The 22074-nt window shown below is 41.0% G+C and overlaps 2 protein-coding genes across 2 annotated transcripts in view; both read right to left on the bottom strand.

Annotated features, from left to right (window-relative positions):
* Positions 1-13611, bottom strand: part of LOC119256098 (CASP8 and FADD-like apoptosis regulator) — a 121256-nt gene extending 107645 nt beyond the window's left edge. The window contains exon 1 of the mRNA XM_037523825.2: positions 13580-13611. The gene's annotated coding sequence lies outside the window, so the exon portion shown is untranslated. The remainder of the gene's footprint in view (positions 1-13579) is intronic.
* LOC119256096 (CASP8 and FADD-like apoptosis regulator) overlaps positions 1-22074 on the bottom strand; it is a 42139-nt gene that overhangs the window by 7782 nt on the left and 12283 nt on the right. Inside the window, 7 exon segments of the mRNA XM_037523824.1 lie at positions 6867-6948; positions 7619-7677; positions 10662-10713; positions 13580-13665; positions 14489-14624; positions 16643-16748; positions 19190-19608. Coding sequence (XP_037379721.1) covers positions 6867-6948; positions 7619-7677; positions 10662-10713; positions 13580-13665; positions 14489-14624; positions 16643-16748; positions 19190-19551 — 883 coding nt within the window. The 5' untranslated portion in view covers positions 19552-19608.

Here is a 22074-nt window from a genome sequence, read left to right as displayed (position 1 = left end):
GGCAGGTGGGTGTGTTCCCAGACACCTGGAGATGAGACTTTGGGAAAGGTATAATTTAAGCTGGGGTCCCCAAAACAGGACAAAAGAAAGGTCACCAGATAGGAGAAAGAGGTGAAGAATTAAGAATGCGTGAGTGAGGACGTGGGCTGGGGGGACAATCTGCTATAAATCTGACTTTTCATTTGTTGAGACAGACTCATCAAGAGGGTTTAATATACACTTGAGATGATAAACCATTTTTGAAACCATAAATGATTACTAGTAATTCCTTTTGTATTAACTATTCTGTTCCAGAAAATTTGCAGTTTCTGCTAGAAAAATTTAAGTCTTAGTATGGTTAAAAAGTATGGAAATTTTTTCAAACTTTTCCACAAAAGCAAGCAAGAAATGGGCAAATTATTTTTTATTGAGGAGCCTAAAATTATGCAGTGCTTTAGGTTAAGTCTCCGGGTCCATCTGTCTGGGATGTGAGACATTTCCTTTTCCATCCCTAACAAGATCAAAGGTCCAGTGCTTTGCCAGGTCCTGAGAACATGGGCTGACAAAGGCATTGTTAGGTTACTGACAAACAGCACAACCCTAATGACTGACTTCTTAATTCTACCAAGCTGACATTATTTAACCCCAAATTCTTTTTTTTTAAAGAAAAACAAACAAACAATTTATTTAAAATACCCAGCCACTAACAATAGCAGTAAATGGAACAAAATGATAGAACAGAAAATATCCATTAACTACAGAAATATTCACTTCACACACAACTCCATCATACAAACACACAATCTAGGAAAATAGCAATAAATGTTAATGATCTATGGGGAAAAATTAAAAATTTACATAAAGTCATCAAATAAGTAGTCTTTTCAAGTAAAGAAATCTTGAATAAATGTGAAGACTTACTGCTGGTTGAGAATAAATATTACATAAAAAATATAATCTTTTAAACTTCTCTGAAGAGGAAATGCAAATGGCCAACAGACATATGAAAAAATGTTCAACATCACTTGTAATCAGGGAAATGCAAATCAAAACTACCATGAGATACCATCTCACACCAGTGAGAATGGCACATATTAAAAAAACTAGCAACAACAAATGTTGGCGAGGATGTGGAGAAAAAGGAACTCTTGTGCACTGTTGGTGGGAGTGCAAACTGGTCCAACCACTATGGAGAGCTGTGTGGAGATTTCTGGACCTACTAAACATAGAGCTTCCATATGATCCAGCAATTCCACTCCTAGGTATTTACCCAAAGGACACAGAAACATCAATTCCAAAGAGCACCTGCACTCCTATGTTTATAGCAGCACTGTTTACAATAGCTAAGCTTTGGAAACAACCCAAATGCCCAAAAATAGATGACTGGATCAAGAAGATGTGGTACATATATACCATGGAATATTACTCAGCATTCAAAAAAGATAAACACATGCAATTTGCAGCAACATGGATGGCACTGGAAGGGATCATGCTCAGCGAAATAAGCCAAAAAGAAAAAGAAAAATACCGGATGGTCTCACTCATAGCAGGAATCTAGAAAACTTAAATAAGGGACCAGGAAAATGAATATAAGAAAGTGAAAATCAAAATCAACAAAAAAACTATGAACCAGAGACACTTTTGGGGGTGGGGGGCGGGAGGGGAAGGATTGGGTCAGAATGGGGCGTTTGCAATTGTATGGGGAATATAAAAATAAAATTTAATATTTAAAAAAAAAAAATAAATAAAAAAATAAATAAATAAATAAATAAATATAAAGTACAAAAAAAAAAAAAAAAAAAATATAATCTTTTAACAATCAGTGGTTTGTGGATAATTTTCAGGAGAAATCTGAAAAATAGGAATAATAAGCTTACCCTATGAAGCATTAAAGTAAATTATAGAGCTCCAATAAGTAAATCAATAAGCTGTAATAAGTATCCTGGTAATATAGGTACAGGGATAGAATTAACCCCAAATTCTTAAGCCTCTATGCCTGTTCCAGAATAGGTTACTGAGCTCTGTAAGGATTCTTTCAAAAACAAAAATCCACCTTTATCTTGTTCACAGCAGGGCTCTGAGCCCAGACTCCCCTTGCCAACCACATGTGCTTCACACAGGGCCAAGCACACCTAACTTATATAGCCAGTGCTCAGAAAACATTTACTGGGTAAAGAAAGAACTCTAGAAATGTTTGGGGGACTTGCACACTCTTTGGACAAAAGTCTGATTTTTTTAAGGACAGGTGAAGGTAGGTATGAGAGTCTGCCAGATTGTACAGATACAAAGGAACAGTTTTAGAAACACACTGAGACCAGCAGAGCTTAGTCCTTCATTCATTCACCCAACAAATATTTATTGAACTTTGATATGCCAGGCACTGTTCTGATAGGACCATATGCCAGGCATATATTAAAAGAGATGGGCAAGTTTCCTGCCCTCACAGAACTTCCAATACAGCAAAATAGCTCAAGACAGAGGCTTTGGAGTCAAGCTTAAAAATCCCAGCTCTATCAGGAACTAGAAAACAGTTACTGGAAGTTCACTGGGTTCTGCTTATTCACCTTGAAAATGGGGATAGTAGGGCCTCCGTGGTGGCACAGAGGTTGAGATGCAGCTATCCCCAGCCACTGCAGCACAAGTTCGATCCCCAGCCAGGGAGATACCCACATGGCGCAGCAGACCTCTCCTGACTCGCCCGCTGCTCCCCTCAGCAGTGTATTTCAGTAGATCTGCTTTTTGTGTTCCCCACTCTGTCTCTGGTGAATCCTCTCACACACACACTTCTGTCTGGACTGTACCCCAGTTCTTGTATGCATAAATAAATAAATCTTCTTTAAAAATGGGGATAAATTAAAAAAAACGGGGATAGTAGTGTGCAACTATTTATGTACATAATTATTTATGAAGATTAAGTGAGAATTCATGTAAAGGATTTATGAAAGAACCTGCTATATATACAGTGGATTTTTAATAAATTTTACAAAGCATAAGTTAGTCTTATATTACTGTTAGTTTCTTTCACAGCCCTTGTTTCAGTCAGCAATAATATTTATCATCCCACTCCACCCAAATGTTCAACATAACCAAATGACAAAATTAACTAGGCAGTTAACTTCCTCTGTCTAGAGGAAACCCCATGTAAGCATAAGATGCCTTACCCCACGTAAGTATTCATAAGATGCCTCACGCTGCTCAGATGAAATGAAGAAATGAAGTGTACACATAATTAAGGGCATCATCTGGGACCTCCCTAATGGCGCAGGGGTTAAGTTTCAGCACTATGAAGCTATCCGCAGCCGCTGCAGCAGTTCGAGCCCCAGCCAGGGAGCTGACCCACATGGTACAGCAGATCTCTCCTGTCTCCGCTGCTCCCCTCAGCAGTGTATTCCAGTAGATCTGCCTGTTCTGCTCCCCACTCTGTCTCTGGTGAATCCTCTCACCACCAACACCCCCCACACCTCTGGCCTACACCCCAGTTCTATTATACATAAATAAATAAAAAATAAATCTTAAAAAAAAATAGACTGTGATCCAGCAAAGCAGGGTTCCTGGTGAAAACTACCAAAAGGGGAGTTGGAAAATAAAGAAGGCCTGGAGGGAGGGTGTGAGATGACCAGATGATGTCTTCCACTTCAAAGTGATTAACATTGTTCTGCTGCTCAGTCTCAGTCTGATGTAAGAGTGAATTCAGGACCCTCTGCCCATGAATCCACCACACAATGAGAGTAAAAGGGCTCTGTCTCATTTCTTACCTGTCAATCAGTCACCTGAGCCAGGGAAATATATAAGTGACCACAAGCCCAGTTATTTGTTTTGTTTCTAGAAGCAGGAAATGCCTGAGCCAAGGAGGTAGGTATACCAATGCACCAAGCCCTATACCTGTTCATGGCTGAAGGTCCGGTGCACCTCCAGTCCTACCCTCCCCATCATCCTCTCCTAGCAGGTTTTGCCTCACCTGTCCTTCCTCACCCTGACTTTTGTATTGCGTTTCCTTCTCTGTCAAGCACATTCAGACTGAGGGCTGGAAGGTGTGGCCCACCCATTTTTCCACCTGGGTATCTCCCCAGTAGTTACATGTCTCAGGTTATCCCCTTCATTCCAGTTAGACACAGGCTGCCCATCACCCTTGCACCCAGCATAGGTCTCAGGTGCCCAGTTCTCTGGCCCCTCACTTGTCTGGGATCAGAGCCCCATGTATCAAGCCCTGGTGAGTCCTTGCTTAGGGGGTTACAAATAAAATGAAATGAAAAACAAAAATGAAATGAAAGAAAATGTAAAAAATAATAATAATACTAGTTGGCATTTAGTATGTGCTTTACAGTGTGCCAGGCACTGTTCTAAGTCCTTTACAAGTATGGAATCACTCCTTCCAATTATCCTATGAAACAGGTCCCCATTTTCATAATAACCCGTTTTATAGAAGAGAAGCTGAGTCACAGAGAGAGGCTAGGAAACTACCCCAAGCCATAATCGAGGACGTGGCAGAGCCGTGATTCACACCCATACCCTCATGGTCTAGAGTCCAACTCTGACCATGCTCCTACAAGGCAGAAAAATACCAATATATGTTGCATCCCTGCCTGTAAGAGGCACACAAGTCAGCAAGGGAAGCAAGCAGACACTGCATTTCAGGCACAAGTTCACAGGTCATGGGATTATGCTCATGCTTCTCGTCTTACAGCAGATTACATCCTGCACCACCTGCAGTTGAAACCTTATAGTGATGAATGAAACAGAATTGATTATAACCGGAAATAGAGAGTAATTACACAACCTCTTTTAAAGCAGGAAGTTACCCATTGAAAAAATTTTTTTCATTTTTATATAGGCACGTGTAAGTTCACAGAGTTGAAAGTAAAGCAAGTGCCTAATTTAAGCTTTGATTGCCCCAGACTGCCATATCAAAGGGGCATCTGCTTCACAGAGCCAACTCAAACACAAGATCAGCCTGCCTCTGCCCAGTCGGGCTTGTTTTATACATATTGATTGTTTTGGGGAACTGGTCAACTGAGACTGACTTGTTTTGTTTCTTTTTCCTTCTTTGTCTCTCTTCTTGCACTTTAAATTTCAGTTCTTATGATTTTTTATTCACCAATAAAGAATGATCCCATGAAACCCTAAGACTCACCCCCACCCTCAGTCCCAATAAAAATAGAACCCCAGAGCACCCCTCCCTCTCCCTTTTTCTTTCTCCCTCCCTCTTCTCTCCATTCATTTCTCTCTCTCTCCCTACAACCTCACTATGACCCACTATTGCACATGTGTGCTGTGCAATTTCCAGGTCTTGTCATTTTAACAGTGTGATATCCTTAAAAAGGGGAGGCTCCTCCCAAGGAAGGGTGGAACTGAACAGCAAGAAGACTAGATTTGGAGGAGGGAGGTGGAGCAGAAACATGTGAAAAAGTCGCGCTTGCTGCTCAGCCTTGAAATTGGGGAACACAGAAGGAGACCCTTGAAGAGATGTAGGTGAGAGACCGTAAGGGAGACTGACAATGGCAGCCTTTATCTTGACTTGTATTTTGATTTTGCTCCTTTTCTTCCAGACTTGCCTGGCCCTTTCTGCCTCTCTCCTATGGGTCCCCACCAAAAGGTGCCTTAGACTATTGCCAAGCTTTTGGGCCTCAATGGCCCTGCTTTGGGCCAACCCTGTTTGGTTGGGCATTTACCCACAAGGGAATGGGTAACTTTGGGTGTCTCATGGGAAAACTATTTTAACTATATTCTTTCTCTTGTCTCTATTGCACGCTAATTGTATTAAACTTCTTTTCTACTGAAAGTCTTACACATTAAGAGTATGTCTGTCTTTATATTGAGGATAGCAGAACCCATTTAAAGCAGATAGGCTCAGGGGCCCTGGGTGCCCCTCAGCCTGCCACCATAACCTAAGTGATAAACCTCTATTTTTTCAAAGTACCCTGATTGTTTGCTCCCTTCTTGTGCCTAACTGAAGGGACAGGTCCTAGTGTCTCTCCTGATGTTTTTTGCTGAAGGGTATTTTGCAATCATAATAAGAAGTCTAAGGGCCAGTCTTGATATATAAATAGGCTGAGACCAACACAAAACAGTATACTCCTGACTAAAAAAGAAGGAACACTTATCTATAGCTGAGGAGACATTTCTCACATCTAACCAAAAATAGGACATGAGAAAGTGAGGTCATATCTGAAATCCTAGGAAATTCAGTCTAATATTTGCTAATTTGACCTCTCTTAAATTCTCTTCCCATAAACCACCATGGTAACATTTCAAATGAGTCTAAAAGATACTTCTGACTCATTCTAAGAGAATGTTGAGTTGGAAAGCTGGGGAAATAACCTTTTAAAAAATCCTTTTTTAAAAAAAATAGAGAGATAAATAATTAAACATAATGTCATTCCACTGACTTAGGTTCTTCTCATTCTCTTTTGATGCACCACCAGTGATTAATTCAGTTTGAGTCAGACATCCAACAATAGACAGGAAAAACAGATTCAGATCCCAACAATGTCGGCACAGGCAGGACAGACACAGCCAGACTAAGTTGCTGGTCCACTGCAGCAGGTGGGACTGCAGTAGTGAGTTCTGACTATTGAAAGATGGGTAGAGAAGAACTGCACTTTTAGGGCAGGTCCCCAAAATCTCTTGTGTGCTTTTCTCCATGCATTTCTCTCACCCACTAGTCTGACACAGAGGATCCTGCAGAATATTGCAAGGCCTCAGACAATGAAGTCACCGAGTGACGACATGGGACAAAAATCCACACTACACTGTGATATGAGCAAGAAACTATTTCCTGATTGTGATAAACCACACATTCCTGCAGTAGTTTGTTACAGCAGCTATGTAGATCACTCATGAAGAGCTTGCTTGTGCCAGGATCTCACTGTGGGGTCATTCACACCAACCTGTGTCATTGCCAATGCAGTCGATGATAAGGCAGATGCCTAGGGGATTGCTCTGCATCCTGTATCTCTCCTCTGGTATATTCTAGAAAGAAAAGCAGGGATTGTTAAAGACTCTGGATGCTGTTATTTCGGCAAGCTCCCACCCAAATGTCATCTGTTCTTTTAGATTTTCTGAAACATCTCTTTGAGAAGTGAGTCATTCAATAGACACAACCTGATAACATCAAGGCTGACTTCCCTTTAGTAACACATTTTTCCTCCATTATGGTGATGTGCTTAAGACAAATAAGCTTTTTCAGTTTCTATTCATTTTAATTAAAATTTTAGTCTCCTACACATGCCTTAGTTTTACAGAATGATAATTTGAAACAGGGAGAAAAAAATGGTTACCACAGTAACCTGAGGTGGCACAAGCCATATCTTTCTACCCCAGTTCAGAAGGAGACTGTCTATTGCCTTTCTTTACAGAAAAGAGGGGCAGCAATCCAAAAAAAGGCAAGGTTCATTGTCACTGCCCATTTGTGTGGTCAGCAATCACTCCCTAAGAATGCCACTCTGGAATTCCCATGCACTCCAAAGTTCACTACTGCAATCCTCTCTGCTATGTCCAAGGCTGTTGAAGAGCTCTCAGGGGAAGAGCCTGCTCAGTACGCTCTTGTCACAGAGGATTCTTAATGGACAGGCATTTTTAAACATCAGTGTTCTCCATACATAAATAAAATACAATGCAAATCAGATCAATTATTCTATACCTGAGGCACCTGAGACAGAAATGCTCCTGATTCCTGAATAGATTTCTTCACTGGTTCTCCTGGAGGGGAGAGGAGAGGACAGATAAATCATTTACAAAGCTGAAGAACTAAGTTCACTCATGCTGGCCGAGTTTCTTTATATCACAATGGTTCACTTCTGCTGTTTCCTTCAACTATCTCTTATTTTACTCAGCTCCCAAGTTTCCCATCTCATACTAATAGAATCTAACTGATAATAAAACACTAGTTCTCATGCTAAATGGGGTTATATAGAAAAACTACTTAGTAAGTTGTGGTTATCATCATCCTCATTCAGTTGAAATTTATTGCAACTGAAAGAAGACTCTCCTTTGCCCCTCAGAACTCCAGATGAGGACCACGTGACTGATAAGATTTTAGCCTGATAGGGAGAATCCTCCCACTTCACCCACAACACTACCAATAGCTTTGCGGCAACTGGATAATGCCTTAGACACAGAGAAGAGAATGTTTACATGAATTTTCCCCTTCAGGAACAGATGGCCATGTTTTCTTAGTCGAGTGATATTGGGAGATCATAAAATAAAATGTCAAGAGCAAGATGGGTAGTACAGTGAGTCTTGCAAATACAGATAAGCCTAAAGACAATTTTGTGAGATAAAAATGAGTTTGCCAACCCAGGGAGGTGGAAAAACCAACAGTTTGTAAGCCATAAAATTGTTGGTTAAAACCTAGCACTAGCACTAATGAGCTCTGTGGTCTTGGGCAAGTTCCTTCCAGAAGTATCAAGGGGATTTTTTTAATCTCAAAGATGAATATACCAATATCTACCATAGGGGTGCAAAAATTTGCTACCCCAAAATATGTGTCTTTTTGGCAGAAGTTTGATTTTAGGGAGGATCGCTGAAGGCTGAGTGGAGATTGCTTTTGAAGTCAATATTGAAACATCTCTCTAAGTATCTATTTCAAGAAGCCCTAATCCCACTATCTCTTTTCAGTGGAGAAATCAGAAGCAAATACCTTTGTTTTCCCCCCAGTAAGCACCCTGATGACCCCTTCTCCCAACCCCCCATCTTTCCAATGTAAAATCGTGTCTATAGCCTAATGGGTGAGTTACTCAATCATGCTGGGTCTTTCCCACATGTACAGGAGGTATAGATGTTCTTATTAACTTCTAGGTGGCTTTTTCTCTTATCATTCTGTCTGATGTTTGTCTATTTGCCAGCCCAGTAGAACCCAGTGGGCAACTGAAAAATAATGCTGGTATTGGTAAGGTTTGGGGAAAATGAGAACTTTCAAATTCTAATGTTGTATAACTTGAAACTGTCTTAAAACTGGCATTATGCTTTAAATCAACATTCTGCTTCTAGAAGTTTATCTAAGGAGATAATAGAGCAAGTGAGCAAAAACATCAAGGATATCTACTGAATGCTTGTAACATCCCCAAAATAGAAAGAAGCTAGAAGCATATACTTACACATGTATATGCTTAAAAATAAGGGCTGAGGTATATAAAATGGTGGCTATCACTGACATTTGGAATTAAGAGACTATTTACTTGTATTTTAGCAATCATGGGGTAACAGAATAAGAAAAACACAAAGTAATCTATGTGCTATGCCTATTTCTACAAGGTATTTTGTAAGGGCTTAGTAAGTTGTGGTTGTCATCATCCTCATTCAGTTGAAATTTATTTGCAAGTCCAAACTTATATGAATACTTGGTTTGACTGTTTTAAACTTCTTGGACTTAGGCCAAGTTATCAGAATGCATCTTTCTGTTATTAGTAAGTAAACCAACTTTAAGCAAAAGCCAGTAAGTAGCTCTAAGGATCACCAACAGTTTTCTAAGGAAAACCAACAGTATCCAAGCCATAAAATGTTGGTTAAAACCTAACACTATCACTGACAAGCTCTGTGATCTTAGGCATGTTCCTTCCAAAAGTCAGGGGGATTTTTTAACCTCTAAGCCTCACTTATCTTACTTGTGTAACTAAGATTCAGGATAAACCTGCCATCAGAGAGAGCAATGGAAAGAACACAGATTGTTTCTAGCTCCTTCCCATTTCTACCAGATCTCCTATGTTCCTCTTCCCCTCCTCCCCCATGTTCCTCTTAAGTAGCTTTCAGAATGCTAATCTTGACCACCTCACCAGGGTTTTAAGACACATGCTGTCACTTTAGGAATTAACTCCCTGATCACTGGCTTTGTCTGGAGAACTAAATGTTAAGGAGGATGGCAGCTGCGAGCTGCACCATCTGCTTAATTTGGGAAAAATGTCTCTCAGTTTTCAGGACTGAGACATGGAGAGCACGTAGGCCAAGTCATGACATTTTGGCAAGGGGTCTGCTGCACAAAGAAGGCTTCGTTAGGCCACTGTCCTGCTTACAGTGTTCACCGTCCTCACTGCACACAGGACAAATTCCAACCCTATCAGGTAAGAAGGAGCCCTCCTTACTTACATACCAAGCCTTGCCTTCTGGAGTTCTGATGCACAATCACCTGCGCTGCAGTGCGAGACCAAGTCTCAACCCTCACTTCAAGGACTCAAGAGAAGCAAAAGAAACGCTCTTAGAAAAAAAGTGTTAGGGGATCAAATGCTGATTTTTAAGTGAAGAGATCATATGTGTTGAAATGACTAGTTTTTTGTTGTACTTTTTTTCATCTTAGGGGATGAGAGGATATCATCTATAGAGTATTCAGATTCATTAAATGGGCTATAAAACAAGATTGTATTAGCCTTACTTATTCCTGCTAGTTTAACATAGCTCATTGGCATGCCTAGATTAATATAATTTCATTTCAGGTATAAATGTCACATCTCTTAAAAACATAGCCAAGATGATGAAGTTGATGGAGTAAGAGGCATTTAAATTCAAATAAGCTAATTCCACAGATAACTAAAAATGCCAGTGAATATGTTTTTTTCAGTTTTAATTGGTTTTTCTTTTGAGAACTGAATTAGAATGTGTAGATAAAGGAAATGGTCAGCTCTAAAACTGCAGTATTTTGTACCTGAACTATCGAATTTATAAAGAATGAACACAAAGAAAAGTAGTCTTACTTTGAAGTTGTTCCACAATGAGTCTTTGTTCTCTACTTCTCCCATTCTGGAGCTTCAAATATAAAAAATAAGGCCACACTCTCTGTTAGTTTTTTCAGAGGCACATTATATTACACCTCTTTAAATATCTCAATGAGATTGAGGAAAAAATAAAAATATCACATTCATAGTTAAATGATATAAATAAGAACAGCAGAAGCCACTAAGTCCATAAATCCCACATTCCATTGTCAAAAAACAAGGTGACTCTTTCAAAGTGAAAATACATGAACAGATAAACATGCTGAACTAGTATATTTGAATGTTTCAAGCAGCTTGGTAAAATCAGATGTTGTGGTATAGCAGAGTTGCTATAAAAACTCCAAGCAAGACAAGCTATTGGAATAAGCAATCCACATTCAACCTGATCTTTAACACAGAGGTAACATATGGTAAGGTCAAGAATGGAAGTTCTAGTCCAGATAACCTGGGCTATGAATCCTGATTCTGCCACTTACTAGTAATATAACCTTGAACAAATTATGTAACCTCGATATGTCTGCTGCTTTATTTTTACAACAAGGATAATAATTGTACCTATCTTATAAATTTTCCATGATTAAATGTACATAAGGTACTCAGGTCAGTGCCTAGCACACAGAAGTGCTTAAAAAATGTCAGTTATTGTTTTTTGTAATTGCCTGGCTAATATAGCCACATGTGGGTTGGATTCTTAGTAATCAGCTACCGCTTCTGAGGGCTAGAGTGGGATTAATCAAAGAATGAAAGACTGAACTAACCCTTTCTCTTCTCAGATGACAGGTCTTGTGTAAGGTTACACACACCACATACTGTCAACCAACTGATATGCTCAGCTCTCAAATGACAGCTCTCCTCTGAGGCTATCCTAGCCAAAAAAGAGAAGTACACTATTCATTAAACTGTGTCTGTATATAAGTCTGTGTGTTTCAATTCAAGAAAAAACATGTACGTTGCTTTAATCACTAATCACCTATGAATCAGTTAGAAGCCGATATTAAATTTGAACCCCAAAGGGATGTGCATTGACATTTACATACTATTAAAGAGATAGAACATCAAATCAAAGTTATATTTTAAAAGTACTATATTGCAATGTCATACAATTTATTCTATAATATGTTGGTGTCATCTGTCATTTGTCACTGTAATTTTGCTTTTGCGGCCTTGTATGAGCGAACATTCAGGTGTTCGGCTCCTAAATCTTATGAGAAATTCACTGAATTCATATGCTACAATGCCTGCTTACTAAATGAATGAATGACCAGAGTCACAGAGTAATACAGAGAATATAAGGATAAATTTATGTACAGATCATATGGGTTTCCTAACAGGCTACACTGACATTGAATACAATTACTTACATTAACAAAATGTAAAGCAATAAATAGTAAAATTATGACAGGCTTTTACTAAAAGGAACAATAAAGCTTATATTAGACGATAATATCACAGAAAGCTCAGAAAATCTGGATCTAAATCCTAATCAATTTTGTCTCATAATTTGGTAATATAGAAAGCATATTTGATTCTTGGAAAAATGACAGCACTATCCAAGTATGGCAGGACTCAAATGCAGTTTATTAAATATACCCTGGTTAGAAAAAGGAGCAGGGACGGGGTCCAGTTCTGGGGGTAGTTGAGGTGGACAATATTTAATGTTTTCTCATTTGTTCAGCGTGGGTAAGATAGTATAATCATTACCATTCATTGTAGGTCTGAAATTCTGTTCTCAGTGGCATCTTTTTTTTCCTAAAGATTTATTGATTTATGCATACATATATGGGTACAGGCCAGAGGTGTGGGCGGTGAGAGGATTCACCAGAGACAGAGTGAGACACAGAACAGGCAGATTGACTGAAATACACTGCTGAGGGGAGCAGCGGGCAAGTCAGGAGAGGTCTGCTGCACCATGTGGGTAGCTCCCTGGCTGGGGATTGAACTCATCATGCAGAGTCTGCGTCTTAACCCCTTGTGCCACCAGGGAGGCCCCTCAGTGGCATCTTTTATGGCTCATAATCTCCATGAAATTATTCTCTGTTACAGGGGTAGTTAATGTTATCATCACATGCTTTTATGAAAGCATTTATAATTTAACCCTGAAATTGCATTGTGGTCTAAGTCCTCACTACCAATTCCACATACCTTTTTATGGGGCAGAGGTTGAGATCACAAGAAGATTAATTTCTCAACATAAAAATTAACCCAGGAACAATTTGATGATACCTTGTACCATCCACACAACAACCAAAGTGACTGTTACATTTATGCAGACAAATCAATCAGTAACAAAGACATTTGTACTAAAATCATTAAAATTAACTCAATAAAAAGCAAGTGCAGGGCCTCCTCGGTGGCGCAGCGGTTGAGCGCTGGGTTGCGAAGCTGCCCGCTGCGGCACCGGTTTGATCCCCGGCTGCTCCCCGGCCCCTGGAGGAGGGTCCCACATGGCGCGCAGACCTCTCCTGCCTCCCACTGCTCCCCTCAGCAGTGTACTTCGGTCCTTCTGCCTGCTCTGCTCCCCGCTCTGGCTCTGGTGAATTCTCTCACCCTCCCACGCTTCTGACTGTACCCAGTGCATGTATAAAGCAAACAAACAAACAAATAAATAAATAAAAATACATGCCTCTTTAAAAAAAAAAAAAAGCAAGTGCACAGAAAGGTAAATCTGAGAATATTTATTTTTAAATATTTTACAGTATTTTTTAGATGTATTTGCTTTATAATCATAATTTGCTTTATAATCATAATTTATACATATTTTTGAACAAATGTACATTTCTATCACATTGTTTTCCAGATAATAAATAAAGTACATGCTGCTGTGATAATACATATCTTTTTATCAAAGTTCTGAGACTGTTTCATGCTGGGATTCCAGATATTTGCTCCAGACTCACCCTTAAGTTATATGAAGGATCCTTAAGATTCAAGTTTGGGACAGGTGCCTGGAGAGCATTTATATAACTGTTTTCCGTTTTTTGAGCTAGAAGCAGAAGCGAGGTACTGAGTTAAGATTTACAAATTAACATCAAACGAATCTTCAACAATGTCTCAGTTCAAGGTCAATCACTATCTTTCAAAATACCCTAAAACTTCCCAGCCAGCTTACTAAATTAAATATTATCAAATCAGCTGACTCTTCCATCAACATGATTAATGGGCTAAAAATGCTACTCCTATTCTTGATCTTTCATTAGTCACTCAAGAGGGTAGGGAGAGGTGTCTTTAGATCACTGGATCACAGCCAAGCCCTTCAGCGGTGACTCTTTGGTGGCAGTGGACTGCTAATAGAGCCAGGTCTAGAAGACAAAGGGGTGTGTGGCCTGAGAAAGGCCAATATGGAGTCTATCCACTTTGGAAGGGGTATCAGCTGGAAAGAAGGTCTTTTCCATGAGGTTTTGTGACACTCAGGACACATGCATGGCAGTAATGGGACCCCCGTAAAAGCTCCAACTCAGAGTTGGGTGGCGGGAAGGCCAAACACTGGAACAAGCCAGCAGAGTTCGGCATAGATGCAAAAACCCTGAATGTCTACTGTGTGCCCTGTGCAGAAAGTGGGGGTGCAGACTCTTTCTCGAAGACAGAATTTTAAGATCTGCCTTGGTGGCATTTTGCAAAGGGCTAAGATGACCATCATGGGGGTGGGATGATAAAGTCAGTAGATCTGGGGCATAAGGGTACAATCCCTTAGCATAGGCTAGTGGGGGGCTTCCATCCAGCCATTCAACAAATGAATCTTTACCTAGCCGACTTACTATACACAGAGTACTTTTCTTAGGCCACTGAGAGGTCAATATTCTTCTTACCAGACTGTTTGTAATTCTGGATCTTTGTCTTGAGGTCTATTCTGTGGATGTTCTTTAAACATTTTTCCAGTAAGTCCAATTGATCTGGAGCAAGTAGGTTCAGTTTCTCCATTTCAATCACAAGATCCAAGAAACTCTAAGAGACCCACCAAAAAGAAACAAATGTTAGCAGGCTGACTACTAAGCCACAAGTGCAAACCTCTGACCATGTGATTTATATCAGTAAGAAAATATGACAAGGAGTTAGTGACTGAACCTGTGTCACAGTTCCTCCAAGGCCAACAGCAAATTACACTCTGGGATTTTACTCAGAAAAGAGGCAGTGATGAGTTTTGGTGGGCAAGCTGAGCCTAGGTTGGGAAGAGCATGTGAACTCTTTTGTGTCATCAGCGGTGCTGTGGGAGAGCAGGCCTAAAAATAAAATCATCCTGCACTCATTCTCTTTCAAAAAAGCCAGACTGGTGTTACACTGAAAAACTCTCAGGACTTTCCTAAAAAAAGGAAGAGAGAAAATGGCTGGAGGGTAGTTTCTACTAAAAAAAATCCCAATGGTGGTTTTGAAATTCCTAAAATAGTTTTCATGCTGGACATTCTAACTCATCCTGACTGAGGGGGTTGGGTGGCAACTCAACTACTCACTCACCCTGGAACCCAGGTGTAGGGTAAGGAAAAATGTCAGGCTTTTCTGCCCTCCCGCCATCAGGATAGATGATGGATCCTTGTGGTCCTGAATGCATGCCTGATGTCGGGCACCTGGAGTAGGGTGTGGGCATAGGTAGATGGGATTCACCTGGGCTGAGACTGGGCTTTTTAAGGGCGGCGTCATGGGGACGCCAGCAGAAGCCGAGGAGAAGCCAAAAGAGAAGCCGAGATCACCGGAGAGCCCAGATAGAGTGAGGATTTGCTGGGGGCTGGGTGGCCTGCCAGCCTCCCGGTCCCCTCAGTGCCCCTGATTACCGTGTGCCTGGTAATCCCAATAAAAAACCTGCAAAAGCCACTGAGGACTCTGACTCCTCCTTTACCTGGTCTGCATGGGATCCTAGAAAACCTGCCCTGTGTCATTCCTGACCCTACACCAGGGATGTGAAAGAACTGTGTTCAGATGCCGGCTTGGCTTTGCTTTTATTTTCCCCTCTGTGTAACAGCTGGTTACTGAAGTGCTATCTTTATTTTCTTAAATAAGAATCATAATTAAATCTATATAAGTAATCAGGAGATAGCTGATTAGAAGATACCAAAAAAAAAAGTTGCTATTTCATTTTCCTTCTCTTTTTTTTTAAAGATTGATTGATTGATTGATTGATTGATTGATTTATACAAGCACTGGGTACAGTCAGAAGCATGGGAGGGTGATAGAATTCACCAGAGCTAGAGCGGAAAGTAGAACAGGCAGAGAGACGAAGTACACTGCTGAGGGGAGCAGCGGGCAGCAGGAGAGGTCTGCGCGCCATGTGGGACCCTTGCCCTGTGGCCAGGGATCGAACCGGTACCGCAGAGGCTGCAGGCAGCTTCGCAAGCCAGGGCTCAACCGCTGCGCCACTGGGGAGGCCCTTCTTTCTCATTTTGCAGTTGTATAGAATCAGCTGGAATTTAGGTCCTTTTCCAGCAATCGTAGCATCCCTCAGATCCTCTCCCCTACCTAATTTTCAACCCCAAATCTCTGCTTTTGCCACCCCTCAGATAGATAGGTCATAAGAATCTTTCCCATGGGCAGCCTAATGGCTCCACATGACCTTGAATTAGCTAAGGACAAAGAGGTAGCAGCAGGAGAGCAAGGTGAGAGTGGACTAGCACTTTTTCCACTCAGCACCAGCAGAAGGGACTTCCTAACCTGCCCAGAGGATCTGTCAAACCAGGAAGGGAAATTAATATAAGCCACGTCTATGAATTTTACACAAATGAAGGATAAATATGAGGAGGAAAGACACACCCAAGGCCACACCAGAAGACATCACCCTATTTCTTCTCAGTTCATAAACCAATTCTTTTCCCATCAATGACACGAAAAAACCTGTACTCTTCTCACTTCCTGCCTTGATCCCCAGGTTGGACCTCCTTGCTCAAAGGCTCCCCTCCCTCCATATAGTAGGAAGCATCCCCCAACTTCTGATAGACTTTTGGAAACATGAACCAAGAAAGAAAAAAAAAACTCACCTTATCCTTGGCTGTCTTGCCCCGGCCCATATAATCCCTCATGAGGAAAATTAATGAGGACACATCAGATTTATCCAAATTATCACCAATTTCTGTCATCAGCACCCTGTAAACAAGACAAGTTTCTTCAGGAATTTCAGATAGCAGGCCTAGTGAGAACACCAAGAGCCCTCCTCTCTGCTAATAATTAGTGAAAAGACTAGTTCTTGCCCCATTTGAATATGTCCCCCCCATCATAAGACAGAAAGAACAAAAATATTTTTTAAAGAGATTTATTGATTCATTTATTGCATAGAAGAACTGGGGTGTAGGCCAGAGGTATAGGGGGTGAGAGGACCCACCAGAGACAGAGTGGGGAGCAGAACGGGCAGACTTACTGAAATACACTGCTGAGGGGAGCAGCAGGAGAGACCGGAGAGATATGTTGCACCCTATGTGGGCTAGCTCCCCCGCAGATCAAACCTACGCTGTGGTGGTGAGAGCGCTGAGACTTAACCGCTAGGCCACCGGGGAGGACCCACAGGAAGAGATCTTTTTTCTTTTCTTTTTTTTTTTATTTAATCCTTTCTTTCTTTCTTTCTTTTTTTGTGGGACCCTCGGTGGCCGGGGATCGAACTGGCGCTGCAGAGGCTGTGGGCAGCCTCGCAATCCAGTGCTCAACCACTGCGCCACCAGGGGAGGCCCCAGGAAGAGATCTTAAGGAAACTCATCCTTTCCCCAATTTTCAACAGGAGACATTACCTTTCTTTCCAATTAACTGCTCCGAAAACAACTCAGACAATGAAAACGTCCCTAAAGAATCCCCTAGCTTCCCCTGAAGTTATAATGAAAGAAATGAAGAACCTAAATGACTAAAAAGATCAGAAATAGAATGCAAAGTAATCTTATCTTCTCTGTTTAGCAAGTTCCCAGGAGATGTTGATGCTGCTGGTCCAAGGACCCTACTTTGATTCAGAAGATTCTAAAGCACAGTAACACCTGGGGTATCCTGGCCCCTCTCTAACTCAAAGGATAAAGGGCATCCTGCGGTTTGTGACTGTGAATATCTTTGGGTACAAAGCCCCTACTGATTCAGTCACCTCTGTCCCAGTTGGAGCTACCATCATGCTTTATCAGGGCACTCCAGGGACTCCAGTCATGGTTCGCATTACTCTCGACATTTCATCACTGTTCAGCAGGCTGATTTCCCAATTAGACTCTCAGATTCTGGAGGATGGAAGATTTTTTATTCATTTTGCTCCACTGTTTATCAAACACACGGCCTATGTCAACCCACCACAAAGCCCACTGAACAGGTGAATCTAGAACCCCATTCCCACTGCCCAGCCTCTTCCCTGAGGCCCTGAGGAACTGCCTCTACTCACCATCACAAGGAGACTGGAAGTGGACAGAGTGCCCTAACGTAGTCCTGAAATCCAGTCAGTGCCTTGCCAGAAGTTTTAAGATGACTGACTTTATATGATGGTTGGTTAGAGAGGTGGATGATGATCAAGAATAATAATATCCCTTGTATTTGTAGAGTGCTTCAGTTTTCAAAAATATTTTGCATATTAAATTTTCACAATGGATCCTCAACAAACAAACTTGTGAAATCAGTTACTATTACTCTTAGCTTTACAAGCAGGATAATGAAGACCCAACCAAAGTTTAGTAATCAGTTCAGTCTACGTATGAGGCCTGTAACTGGTGGTTCTGAGGCCTACAGACCCCAAGTTTCAAACCCTTACCTAGGTCCACACTGCTTTTAACTGTCATTAATATAGTTCTTAACAATACACATCATCTCCAAATAGACATTATCAATATAACTAAAGGCTGTGGTGTAGAGAAAAAGAACCTCTAATTTAAGGTTCCAAATTCTCTTCTTTCCTCAGTAAGACTGAGGGTGGCTTGTGCTCCAGGAGAATACTGGAGGAAGAAGACTGTGTTATTCTGTTATCTGAACTAAAGGGGACTCCAGCAGCCATTTCTCTCTCAACTAAAGGGAACCTAAAAGTCGTTAATAGATGTTCAGTCTGGGATCCCGGCAAGCAGGGTGAGGGGCACAAAAAACTCAAAGAGAGGGCGTCTACCCCATTTATTTCCTCAGAGGGGAAAGACATACAAGGATGCAGAAGGGATCACAGAATTCTACAAAGACCTCAGGAAGATCACTATCAGACTTGTTATTTCCTTTCTCAGTACCGAAATTTGCAGGGCTTGACATCACAGAACAGCAAAGACCACTGCAGATCTCACAAAGGCCGGCAAAAATTACTAGCTCTTAGTCACCCCTCTCTTTTTCTGTTCATTGCACATGCACACACCATCCATCCTTCTACTTTTATTATGATCTATCCAGTTATTTTAAGCAAGCACGAAGTTGGAATCCAGAGTTCAAAGGAAGGAAGTAACATCACATTGGAGGTGGATCAGGGGATAGAGAAGGCAAAAGTGCTGCTTTTCTTTCCTATGCTCATTTCTATTGTTCAGAAGTCTGGACCATCTCACTCCTTCCCACTGGTCTAGCCTCAAGAATTACCTGTGAATTACTAAAACCAGAATTACCTGTAGTCCGAAATGAGATGGGGGTGTCTGAGCAGGTGGGCCTCCACTGCCTTTTTGTCCATCTTCAAGATCCGCTTAAGCAAGTCAAAACGTCTCACTCTGTAGAGAAGCTCGGCCAAGTCCACCACAGATAGTTTGCCCCTCTCACTTAAAATATCCAGAAGGTCCCTGACATTCGGTGGCGCTGCGTCTGTAGCAACATCACGGCACAAAAAAAGTAGCATCTCCTTCTCATCTTCATCAAGTGCCTCTTCAACCTGATGGATGACCTCCGCAGACATCCTGGGCAGTGTCATTCCCAGGAATTGCAGGAATAAAACTCCAGTCCAGTCAACAGAAGGTGATGAGGCTACCAATTTCATTGCTGCTGGCTGTCTTCATTTCTTTTAGAATTCTTTCCAAAGTAGAATGTGTCAGTTCTGTGGTTAAAAGGGTACTTTTTAAAATCCTCTTATCAGAGTAACTAATGCCTAAAATCCAAACGATAGGCTCGTCTCATATCCAAATTAGTAGGTTAAGTTCCTACTATTAAATCTACAGACAGAGAGAATCAGCAGACAAAGCAACTAATTCACCAACCAAGACAAAGAATACCTACATTTTAAAGGAAATGAAACCAAATACAAATTATCTCCAAAAAATCCCACATGCTTTATCAGAATTGGTCAAAATGTAAAGTATGGTAAGGGGAAAATCATAACTAGGTAGATCAAGTGGTAAATGAGTGAACTCGGGGGAGGAAAATGTCCAAATGACTAAACAGCTGACTAGATAGAGAAAGATGTCAGAGGGGTTAACTCCCACTCAGGGCCTTTCCCCTGGTAGCCTTGAAGAAATGCAGATCTTAGCAAAGGGACCTTGTGCGAGGTATCAGAAATGACAGGAGGTTTCTGTCCCTTCCTCTCCCAAAGTCCAGGGACCTTTTCACAGCTTTGTCAGGCATGCTCATAGGACTGGCCACCAGAGTGAAACAAAGGCCTTGTTGAGTGGTGATCTCCAAATCAGACCCTGAGTCCAGAGGTCCCTGCCTCTCAGGAGGCAGTCTGAGGGCAACAATCATCACAGGAGTTCCCGATGGTGTCAGTGGAAGGAAAGAGGCATCAGGAAATCTGGGTCCCTGTGACGGAACCCAGATAGGAGTGGTGGGGAGGTGCTGTGGATAACTTCTTCCATTGGAACTCGAACATTTTCTTTCAAAATTTAAGTTGCAAATGACAGTCACCATCTACTTGAAAGTTTCATAGCTATGCTTTATGTTAAAAATCTCGTGTTCTGGAAGAGTACCTTGTCTGTTTATGTCAGAGAACATTTCAGGTTAAAAGCTAATCTTAGCAAGAAATAATTAGAAACATGACCCACCTGTAAGTTGCTAAGTGTTGCTACCTATTTATTTGTGTACAAGTGTATTTATATCTATCCAGCTATACATAGTGAAAGGAACACTGAATCTATTTCATTTATTAATATACAACCTCAGCACACAAAAGATTTTAAACATCTTACATATGATAAACACACAGTAGAAAAATTTTATATGAGAACAAGGGGGGTAAATTAGGTTAGACAATCAAAACAAGACAGAGGGTTAGAGAGTACAATACAAATATGCAGGCCAGAAAGGCCTGAACTGCGAATTTGCTCCCGAGCTTCCTGTCAGTAAAAGCAAAAAGGGATATTTGGGATATTAAATAGTTCTTGCTGTCAACGAGAATTCGTTCCTCTATTTCTTTTTTTTTTTTTTAAGATTTATTTATTTATGCATACAAGAGCTGGGGTATAGGACAGAGATGTGGAGGGTGAGAGGATTCACCAGAGACAGAGTGGGGAGCAGAACAGGCAGACTGACTGAAATACACTGCTGAAGGGAGCAGCGGGAGAGTCAGGAGAGGTCTGCTGCGCCATGTGGGTTGCTCCCTGGCTGGCCAGGGATTGAACTCGTGCTGCAGAAGCTGCAGAGTGCTTCATAGTGCAGTGCTTAAACTTGCACCACCAGGGAGGCCCCTCGTTCCTCTATTTCTTAAAGGAAGATTTTTTTCCTAGATCCCATCAGTGAAAATCTTAATGAGTACTTTAGTGACTGAAGGTAACAAAATTACATTTACTTTTAATTTTTTCAATTTAAAATATTTTAAAGTAGACTATTAAGCTATACCTTTCGCATCAAGTCTTCTCAATGAAACTAACTAAATGATTGCTCAATAAAAGTAGAAAAACTGCCTCAGAGACGAGTTTCTTTTTTTTTTTTAATCTGAAAACTGAATACTTATTTTATGTGTTCTGGAAAGCCTAATTCTATGTTGCCTTTATAAACATACAGTACTTTAACCTAACCAATAGTGTCTGGTTCTTTTTCTTTTTTCATTTGTTTGGAGTTTTTTGGAACAGAAAAAGAGGATTTATTGAAATACCCTGCAAGGGAGCAGGGGGGTGCCTGCACCGCAGTTCTTTTTCTAGTCACGCCATTAAATGTTTAGTTCCCTATTTTTAAAAACAGTAATCTAGCTTTATAATTCATAAACGTCAATGATATAACAATGTCACCAAAAATTAATAAAATTATGTAATGATTTTTAAAAACCATCTACCAACTATTACACCCAAGCCTGCTTTCTGCCAGTCACAAGCACTCAGCAAGAGAACTGGCTCGCTCTCTTCCCTCTGTACTAATGGAGGTAGAGTTTGGCAGCAAAATCCACATTACTCAGTGGTAGCATCTGGCATGTTCAGAGAAAATACCAAAAGGAAAACTACAGATCCCATGCTGAGCCAGGCCAGCCAAAATACCATTGTGTGTATGATAGGGGTTTTGGGGGGCAGTGAACTGTGGCTAGAGGTGCTAGAAAGGGGAGAGCATGAGAGAAAGGGGAGCATGGAAGGGAGTAGTA

This window comes from Talpa occidentalis, unplaced genomic scaffold (assembly GCF_014898055.3).
Source record: "Talpa occidentalis isolate TD23 unplaced genomic scaffold, MPIMG_talOcc4v2.1 talOcc4.3, whole genome shotgun sequence".
Lineage (NCBI taxonomy): Eukaryota > Metazoa > Chordata > Mammalia > Eulipotyphla > Talpidae > Talpa > Talpa occidentalis.
This window is presented reverse-complemented; position numbering and strand designations above follow the sequence as displayed.